Raw genomic sequence first — 10,665 nt, forward strand, 5'->3', positions numbered from 1 at the left:
TAGGGTGTTGTTCAAATATTTGTATTCAATTCAATTCAGTTTATTTTGTATAGCCCGATATCATAAATTACAAATTTGCCTTAAAGGGCTTTACAAACTGTACACATGCGACATCCCTGTCCCAGGACCTCACATTGGATCAGAGTGTGTGGCATCCAAGATGATTTCTGGTTCTGATGTGTTTTTAGTATTTCTACACCTGGTGCTTGACGCTTTTGAAGCCTCTAGCTGACTGCTGGAAGCAGTTGCTACAGCAACCTCAGGATCATATGACAGACGTTGTCTCATCTCCGCACTGCAAATGTCTGAGACAGCCCATTTAGACAGGAACAAGTCTAACTCGATGATAAAGTTTGATGAAGCCAGTTTTAAAACAAGAATTACAATCATGTAGCACAACAATGACAGTAAACATGATACAAACTAGTAGCCTACTGAGGAGCTCTTGATGACCACAGTTCAGCCGTAACTGCTGCAAGGCATCTGCTAAGTGGACAGTGATGTGTCACTTGCATAATAGTAAAGTGTTTTATTCAACCTGCATCAGGAGCCTAGCAGGCCTGTGGGACTGTTGGCACTGCGGCGCTGTTTGCCCTCTCTGGTTAGCGATGACCGCGCAGTCCCATCTGGGTTGGAGGAGCTGCAGTCTTATATTCATTTACCTGATGTCCTTTAATTAAACATCAAGTCTTTTTTTGGTTCTTGTTTAGTCAGCATCAGTTGTAAACAGCCAAGCTAGCAGTTCTGTGAGGCTTTACTAAATAGAACGGTATTAAATAGAAACAGTGGAGCTTTGAGCTAATGCTAAAGCGTTCACTCGAGGAAAATGCCAACAGGTTGATGTTTAGCAGGTACACAATGCTCACTATTTTATTGGCCATATTTTAACAATCTAAGTTGTTGAAATATTTCACTCAAACCACCAAAGTCAACCTCATGTGAACCTCTTAAGGTAAAGTCAAGGGATCATCAAAGCATGTAGGATTTATCCTCTGGGAACGATATGACTGTCCAAAAATAATGGCAATCTATCCAGTAGTTGTAGAGACATTTCAATTAAGATCAAAGTAGGGGCCTAAAACGACAGACTGGCATTCCTACCCATAAGGCCACGCTGCTATCATGACCAATAACCTCAGCATACACGTGAACTCCACGCCATGGAAGCTTGTGAGAAAGTGTTTCCTGTCAGTAGATTTTACAGTCCTTAACATTTCCCGTTTACATGTTTTAAAGGCTGGGTGATGCAGTTATTTTTAGATTTTTATATACTCATTCATCTTCTTTTTCTCAGTCAGTCGCACTCCCTATACGCAGTGTCCCCCACCCTTGGAGGTTTTACTTCAAATATCTTCCATATTTCTTGTATCTCATGGTGCTTGGTGTCTGACGTCAGCATCCTTTACCAGCACATTTCCACTCCTCCCCGCCGTTCACCTTCAGCCGCCTCTTACTTCACATTGTCTCCCCGTCGCTTTGCAGCACCCACTTCCATTTCTGTTCTCCCACGCCCACTTCTACTCACGTGTGCTCATGCATTCTGCATCGGCACCACTAGATCCGCTCAGTACTTTTCCTTCACTCCAGTCTCATTTATATTCCACCCTCCCATCCCTTTGCTCTCTTCCCCTCATCTCCCCCCGCCCCTCCTGTTTCTCCCCTTGTGTTTTGTGCTGTCTGGGTCACTCTCAGTTCCTAAAAATAGATTCACTCTGCACTGGGCTTTGTGGTATCACTTATCTAGTCCATTATTCTGAGTCCAAGCACTTGAACAAATGTATTACATTTACACTGCAAATCCTGCTGGAAGCGACTGTGAACACTTTGGATGGATGCAAGCGGGGTATTCAAAGCAATCAATGTCTATATTTATCAGTGTGATCGATGCACTGATAATTTATTAATGATGCTCATTTTCTCACAATACCTCAATTCATCACGCAAAACAAGTGAATACAAACATTGTTGAGGAAAGACAAAAACAAGACATTTTCATTGATATGATGATGCATAACTTGGTTTTACTATTAAAAAACAAAAACAAAAGTCTTGGCTTTCTGCTTAATCTGTCGCTGCATTCTCACTCGGTTGTATTCTGCTTTGCCGGTGTACATCAGTGCACAGGGTCACGCTAGTTTTGAGCAGGTGTTCAGACAGTGGAGAAAGTGGGTCATGTCGGGCACACACTGCAGTGCTCTGCCGTACGGCAACACTCCAAGACGGTCTGTTTCTTTACACGCGATGTATTCAGAAGCTGTTGTACTGCTTGAGGGCTATTGTCGTTAAATTTAAGTTACAATGAGAAACTTTAAAGATGAATGCATTTAAAAACCAGGTGGGTGTCATGATACGGAAAAGGGATGTGACACTGTAGCTCACATTTTCACACACATGATGGGGAATTCATCAAGGAGTGTGTGCCGGTTCAGGTGAGACAGGTGAAGGAGTGTGTGTCCTTTGGTTGGCAAGAATACACAAACAGGTCTGTTACGAAGCATCTGTCACACGTGAAGGCCGGTGTGCAGTGGGTCAGGCCATGCTCTTCACCTTAATGCAATGCACAAAAATAGAAACTCATTAAAAGCTGTAATCATTTGAAGATTTCCTCTTTTAATACCTCATTCACAAAGACCCTCACATGCCATTCTGTATTTGATGGTTATCAGATGAAACCCCTTTCTGTTGCAGTAAATGTAAGTTTTCGTATTTCAATGAGTTCATTGCTGCAGTCTCTGAAAACATTACTGAGTAAAGGTTTCTGTTCGTTATCCACTGGTGGAAGCAAGCAGCAGCAACTATATAACTTTTCCACATTATGAAACACATTGATGGATGAATGCTTTAATCAAGGACAAACAACTGATCTGGATATTGGTAAGAGATTTAAAGCAGGAACAAATTTCCCTGCTCATACTATCTTTATAAACACACTTAAACCCATTTTAATACCGGGTGGCAGATTGCCTGGTGGGCCTGCGCGGGGGACATGTGACAGTCTATAGAGGAAACAGATGGTCACTCAAAGAGGGGCCAGTCCAGTTCACGAGGTTGAGGGCGAAGCTTCTGTCCCCATTTTTAATATAACATAATCCTTTTAAAATATCCCTAGGGTCAGAGATTCAAAAAAAGGAATCCAGATTGAAAGTTATCGAGAACAAATAAGTTATATATATATATATATTTGTATATATAATGGGCAGATAATAGAATATAATGGGGAGAGAAAACAATATTTCCCAGGATTCTTCAAGATTTTTTCTCCCTGTTTTTTAAGAATCTCAGGAAGCTCATAAAGAAATAGGAAGTAGACTGAAGAAACAGACTTCGGCATGCATTGGTGTGTGTATATCTTTGCATGTGTGCCACAAAAGTTACTGAATCGTCCGCTTTTATGTCTATAAGGCAACACAGTTTAATTGGACGACCATTTCTACCCCGGCTGTCATGCAGGCTGTAATCCTACGCGTGGGAGCGCCCTAATGCTTCAGCATTTTATTTCTGTGTATTAGCATCAATAATAAAAGTGCCCACACATCCAAAAATAACCCACAACCTAGATTTGTGAAGTATGAATTACGTGGGTTGAAGTACAGTTTGGGTTGGTGCGGCGTAATTACTGTAAGAAAAACACGAGCAAAAAGGTTTATTGAAATGGAATTGAACTCAAGGTCGCCTTTAAAACACATTTCATTCCAAATGGGGGACGTCATCGTGTAATTAAATGAGGAGACTTTGGGAGGTTCATTACATGTTATTGAACTGATGATGTGAGAGAATGTAACAGAAATGATGACTTTGTATGGATTTGTTTTGGACAATATAATCCTTTTAAGACAAAATCTAAATTAAAATCCAGAACAAATACTTGAAATAACTCTCACACAGAAGGGAGATTATGTCCTTTTTGTTGAAAATGATCAAGAGGTGATTATTTGACATCAATACGTTTAGATGTGTACATGTGAACTTTGTTTTAATGTATTATATATATATATATCATTTGTTGTTGTTGTTTTGTTCTGTATTTCAATCAATTATTTAATAAAACATAGAACACACACACAGTATTATAAAATGTAAACTTTTTAAGTTGACATGTAAACGTGTAAAGGATTCTAATGTGTGACATGAAAATGTGTTGAATTTGGACAGTTTTCATAACAAATTCCGCTTTAAAAAAGAATTAATTTAATTAAACCAAGTTTTTATATTGGTTTGTTTTGAATAGCATATACATATGATGTTTTATATTTAAGTTACATTCAATGTTTTCCTTTTCTTTCTGAGTAATGATGGGGCAATACTCAGTCAATATTAAATATATAATATTCAAAACTTCCAGGAAATAGACTGAACATAGAGACAGTCTGGCTGAGGTTTCAAAGTGAACTGTTTCTCTCCACTACCACTACCTGGCAGCCACTTCATGGAGCAGGCTGACAGGAGCGCAATTTATACATACACACACACACACACACACACACACACACACACACACACACACACACACACACACACACACACACACGCACACGCACACGCACACACATAAACATAAACATAAACGCACGGAATGAACTCGTATTGTCATAACAAAATAATCAATAGGCTAGAAAATACAAGAGAAATATACACTGTGCCATTAAACAACACTACCTATCCTACTACGTATATATGTTGCATCGTTGCCACTCTTTAACACAAACATAGCACGTATAATCAACAACTACAATATTATAAATATTTCTTTAATCGAAAGAAAGAGAGAAGTGTGAAAGTATACAGTAGACAGTGTATTTTATCTGCAGTAGTAATCCATCCCATAGTAACTAAAGCCACACAATATCAACATTGTCACTTGCATATATTCTACAGTGGTGTGGATAACTACTACCCATACTGTATAATAAGTGAGGTATACTAAATGCTTTCATGCACAAGATGTAAAGATCAAGTGTTCCAAAGCACTTTTGTATCATGCATTCATCTTATTCTATCCAGTATAGACCTATATACAGTACATGGCACAGACACACGATTTATGCATTACTTATACACAGCTGCTCCTTAAAAAGGCTCTGGCCTGCACAATATGCACAACATGCTTGATGGATCCCAGGCTGGGATCTATAAGCACGATAGATTCCCAGCTGTATATATAGTCCCACTCTCCCCAATGTAAATAAAGTGTTGTTTTCCTGTCATCTATGACTCAATAACAGTCAGTGTCCTTATTTCTAGGTCACAATGCAGCCTGTACAAATACTTTAACAGACCAATTATTTAACTCTGCTGTCAGGAACTAGACTCTGACCCCAGAGCAGAGCCGCACCCTTGTTTATGATAGGCGGGCAAACATCCTGCTCACGCGTGTGACAGCCCGCTTAGCCAATCAACTTCTTCTACAGGCGTGTAGGCGGGACTTCCCGTACAGCAGGCGAGTAGTCCAACATGGCGGTTATGTCGCTCGCTTGAGTGTGTCGTGGAAACTGCGAAAGTTTAGTCAATTACGGTCCATTTCAGTGACAGAGAGAAGATTAAAAAAAAGTACGTGCGTATACTGCGTACATCGGCTTCGGGAAATGAAGGGGAAAGAGCGGTCGCCGGTGAAGAAACGCTCTCGGGCGCCAGATGACGGCCGAGGAGGAAGCCACCCGGCCAGCAAGAAGAGCGGAGCGCTGTCGACGGTCGGCAGCAACAACGGCAACGGCGCCGCTCACAGCGGGGCTTCGTCCAGGAGAAGTTTACACAGCGAGAAGAGAGACATGAGGGATCCAGACGGACATAATTCATCCAGTCGGACTAGTAGCGGCTACGACTACCAAGGTGTCCCGGGCAAACAGCCGTACGGAGGCGCTGACATCGACGCGGAAACATCCAGGTCCGGTTCACGCAGCGACCCGCGGCCTCCGTCAAACCCTGAAAACGAGTACAAGACTCTCAAGATAAGTGAACTGGGCAACCAGCTGAACGACGAGGAGATAGAGGATGGATTGTTTCACGAGTTTAAGAGATTTGGGGACGTCAGTGTGAAAATAACTCGAGAAAACGACAACAGGGTGGCGTATGTGAACTTCAGGAGGCCGGATGACGCTCGCTCCGCCAAACACGCCCGCGGGAAGCTCGTGTTGTACGACCGGCCTCTGAAGATAGAGACCGTGTACACGAACAGACTCCCGAGCCGCTCCCCGGTTTTAAAAGACAATTTCTCCCCAGCAGCCAGACATCTCCACTCTCAGAGGCCCCTTTCTCCCACCGGGATGGGGTATCGAGACTACCGGCTGCAGCAGCTGGCCATGGGCCGGCTCGCCCACCCTCCTCCCGCTCCTCCGCCTCTGCCTCCACCCCCTCACATCAGAGACCTGGAAAGAGACAGAGATTTTTCAGTGTACGATGCCAGGAATAGACCTCCGTTTATCCCTGAATGTGCTGTTTTCCGCGAGGAGGACCTGATGACTCCTGAGGATGACCAGAGGGCAAACAGGACTTTGTTTCTGGGCAATCTGGACATCGGTGTGACGGAGAGTGACCTGAGAAGGGCGTTCGACAGGTTCGGGATGATCACAGAAGTGGATATAAAGCGGGCAGTGCGAGGCCAGAGCAACACCTATGGATTCATGAAGTTTGAGAATCTTGACATGGCTCATCGTGCAAAAGTAGCGATGTCAGGGAAAGTGGTGGGCCACAACCCAATTAAAATTGGGTATGGTAAACCAACACCCACAACAAGGCTGTGGGTGGGGGGCCTTGGACCCTGGGTTCCACTCGCTGCACTAGCCAAGGAGTTTGACCGCTTTGGTACCATCAGGACTATAGACTACAGAAAAGGTGAAGTGTGGGCGTACATCCAGTATGAAAGTTTGGATGCTGCTCAGGCTGCATGTTCTCACATGAGAGGCTTTCCTCTCGGTGGCCCCGACAGGAGACTGAGAGTGGACTTTGCCGATACAGAGCAGCACTACAAGCACCAGCAGTACGTGCAGCTCCCACTTCCCCTGCCACACTATGACTTTGTTCCGGAGCCCTTTGCCCACCGCCTGACGGACTCGGGGAGAGGGAGGGAAAGGTCCCCTCCGCTTCCTGCTCGCTTCAGAGACAGGGGCCCGTACGCCAGTGCTGAGTGGTCTGGCGTGGGGGTCCACGATAGAATGCGAGGAGCAGGCTTCGACCCGATGGATCGTCTCGAGAGGCGTTCCCATGAGACCTGGTCAATAGACCGTGATTTACAAGGCAGAGATTTAAACCGTAAAAGGAGACATTTGGACGATGGAAGTCGGCCGGATCATTCGCCCGACAAAATCGACTTTGGTCTGCGCCGCCACGGCAACTCATTAGAGCGCAGCCCTGGAGGGAATAGCCACAGCCACAGTGACCCCGAACGTCTGACTCGTGCGGTCAGAACCTCCCCTGTCAGAGAGCGCCCGAACACTGGCTCTGGAGACAAGAGAAGAAAAACACTCACCCCACCTGCGACAGGCGCCTGCGCTGAGAAGGACCGCACCGTCAAAGCGATGGACTCGTCCAAGAGCCCAGCGAAGAAGGAGGACCGCTTGGAACGCCCCCCCCCCTCTCATGCCGCCAAGTCTGGACAGCAGTCCAAGCCGGCGGCGGGCGGAGAGAAGCTGAGTCCGGTCTGGCAGGGTGTCCTCCTGCTGAAGAACAGCAGCTTCCCCACATCGCTGCACCTGCTGGAGGGGGACCTGGCGGTGGCGACCAGTCTGCTGCCGCAGGGCTCCGCAGGAGGCCACGCGTCCCAGCTGAAGATCAGCCAGCGCCTGCGCCTGGACCAAGCCAAAAAAGATGAAGTTTCACGTCGCATCAAAGCTGCCAGCTCCAGCGGATACGCCATCCTTCTGGCCGTGCCCGGGAAGTGCGAAGACGAAGGGCTCCAGGACGCCAGCAGCTCGGCCGAGAAACCTCTCAAGTATCTGGTCTCCTACCTGAAGCAGAAGGAGGCCGCCGGCATCATCGGCCTCCCTGTGGGGGGGGGCCGTGACAAGGACCCCGGAGGAGTCCTTCACGCCTTCCCTCCATGTGAATTCTCCCAGCAGTTTGTTGGTGCTTCGGCCAAAGCGTTCGCCAAGTCAGAGGATGACTACATGGTGATGGTCATTATCAGAGGAGCGCCATCATAAGAATAACGAAATATTCTCAATGTCTCTTTTCACACTCATGAACTGTTACACTGAGAGTTGTAAAAACAGGGAGAAGTAATGACAACAGAGTAACAGGAAATTGTGATTCATGATAACTTTATATTCCCATACCTGCATGGTAGCTTGTATCTCATCCTGTGAATTGTTTATAGAAATGAAAATCACGTTAAATTTAAAAAGGTTTTGATAAATTGATACATTTCATTAATAATTCGGGTGAGATGCTGCGTTCTGCTATTTAGTTAACAGATTAATGTACTTGAAAGATGTATTTCTAAAGTAATTCAGAGCAAGCTACAGTGTTGTGAATCAATGCTATATTTTGCCTTCTCTCATTTAAAAATGCAATGAGTATTTTTGCTTTAATTTAATCTGTTTTCAGCATAGATTCAACGGCTAGTGTCGACACATTTGCAGTGCTATGTTTGTACAGTTAGCCTTTGAAAATTAAACCAAACGCGTGCATATGTTTTAGGATGTATATCCATTTGCTCTAAAGCTTTACCTTTTGCTCATGAATAGGATTACTCCAGATGTGCATCTGTATTACTTTTTTCTGACCAAGTAAACATTTTTGATTTAAAGTGTCATTATATAACAGCTTTTCTATTGTTGTCATTTTAGGCCAGTCCTGCTTAAAGCTAAAGAAAATTGTGGAAATGCATTCTGTTAAATCGTAGGGCATTAACGGTTTGAGAGAAATAGATGACATTAACATAAATGCTCCTGTCTGAGCCACATCTGGAGGTTTATGTGATGTAAGGTCACTCAGCATTGGTAGAAGTTTGGAGGGGTGGACACAAGCAGCGATCGCCTGTACATCACGATGTCGGTCAACACGATGACCTTGGAAAGAGCGGTACTCTTAAGAAGCTACTTATGTTAGTTTTAATATGCATTTTATTTCGAGAGACAATTTTAAGCTCCATGTTTAATTTTGACCCCCAAGGTGTGCATTGTAGCATAAACAAATAGTTAGGGTTAAAACTGATGAATATTTTAATTATTGATTTAAGCAACCGGTTATTTTCTTGGTTAAATAAATAATGATTTGCTCTGCAGTAGAATAGAAAAAAGGGAACAATTGTACTGTTTTTTTATGTCATCAAAATAGCATTTTCTTTTGTCCTATCAACTGTCAAAACCAAAGAAGAGAACAAAGATATATCAACATAGAACTGATTGATTAAACAACTTTTATATTTTTAGTCGAGAAAGTATTTATCAGTTGACTAATCAAGCTGGGTAATATATTGATCTGATCACATCACCCAGGTTTGCTTTTGCGTCCACCCCTTTCATATTGTACTTTTATTGGCATCGAATTTGATTTACAACAGTCACCGGTTGATCCAAGTCTTCACTATTCTTATGTTTGAATCCAGTGATTACATTGACTAGTCCAGCAAAGCATGTACTGTTTTAGAAAAAGAAGATATAACCTCTAAATAAATGTAAAGACTCTGTAGGTCATGTGATGCATATCTCTCATGACTGATCAGGACCAGTAGAAACTGGCTCTCCTCTCAGTGGACTTCAGAATGAGTGAGAGGAGGAGCGAAGGCCAGCCTCCAGTGGCCTTACACGCACCTTCCTCTGAAGGGACTGTTCATGATTATATTTCTTGCTTTGATTTGAGTACTGTGATTCAAAAGGAGAAATGATATCTGGAGAGAGGAATGGAGAACATCCTCATGGGCCTAAGAAGTATACCTAACCGTCAAAGTGCAACAAGCACTTGATAGATTTTGTCTCAATAAATTTACTCTTTCGTGGGAAACACGACTGCCTTGGAAGACGACCGTTGTGACCTTTTTTCCTCTCTTGGAGTTGTCTATCAAACTCAAAAGGCGTTCTCGCTTTGACAGGAGGAGCCTCCCAGCAGAGAGGAAAGGGAAGTGTGAGAATCGGTGGGCGGTCAGCCTCGCTTCTGAGATCTCATTTTGTCGATGATCGTCATTTGTTGAACGACTTCCTCGCGAGGAGCTTCATTCAAAATGAAATCGTCCGCACTAGAATGTTTTTTTCAGTCCTTCTGCAAAGGCAAACCAAGAGTCGCTCTCTCTCTCCAGATATGCGGCTCGTTCCCCGGTCGCCTCTGGCCCGTTGGTTCCGAGGTGTGACGGAGAACCATCTGGTTTGTCGCTCGCCAAGTTCCGCCACAATCACCCGGGTCGCGTGCGTCCGCCGGCCTCTCGGTGGAAGCCTCTCGGTCTGCGCGGTCGTCCGGCAGCACAGAGTATTGTTTGAGCCTTCGCAGCAGCAGCTCGAGAAAGGAGTGAAGTTCATTTGTCTGTTTGCTTGTTGTTCTTGCCTCTGAGTTTGGAAGAACCGCTCTGCTAGGGCCAGACTTCGGCCGCGTCTCGTCCAGCGCCGGAGGAGATGTGGAGACGACGACGCGGCGGCTGTATTTGCCTTTTTAAATGGAAAGGAAACGCAACTGAGGAGAAACGAATGCCGGTCCCGTGCCGGGACTCTTAATGATGTGTTGATATGTTGATCTGAATAA

The 10,665-nt window shown here is 44.4% G+C and overlaps 1 protein-coding gene across 1 annotated transcript; it reads left to right on the forward strand.

Annotated features, from left to right (window-relative positions):
* Window positions 1-5,198: 5,198 nt before the first annotated feature.
* On the forward strand, window positions 5,199-9,957 carry LOC130208453 (RNA-binding protein 15-like). The gene has a single exon (XM_056437599.1). The coding sequence runs from the start codon at window positions 5,583-5,585 to the stop codon at window positions 8,133-8,135; it is 2,553 nt and encodes an 850-aa protein (XP_056293574.1). The 5' UTR covers window positions 5,199-5,582; the 3' UTR covers window positions 8,136-9,957.
* Window positions 9,958-10,665: the final 708 nt, after the last annotated feature.

The sequence above is a fragment of the Pseudoliparis swirei genome, chromosome 18 (assembly GCF_029220125.1).
Source record: "Pseudoliparis swirei isolate HS2019 ecotype Mariana Trench chromosome 18, NWPU_hadal_v1, whole genome shotgun sequence".
In the NCBI taxonomy this organism is placed as follows: Eukaryota; Metazoa; Chordata; class Actinopteri; order Perciformes; family Liparidae; genus Pseudoliparis; species Pseudoliparis swirei.

What these genes read in the sequence shown, in the direction of transcription:
- LOC130208453 (XM_056437599.1), top strand. Translation starts at nt 5,583, where the DNA reads ATGAAGGGGAAAGAGCGGTCGCCGGTGAAGAAACGCTCTCGGGCGCCA.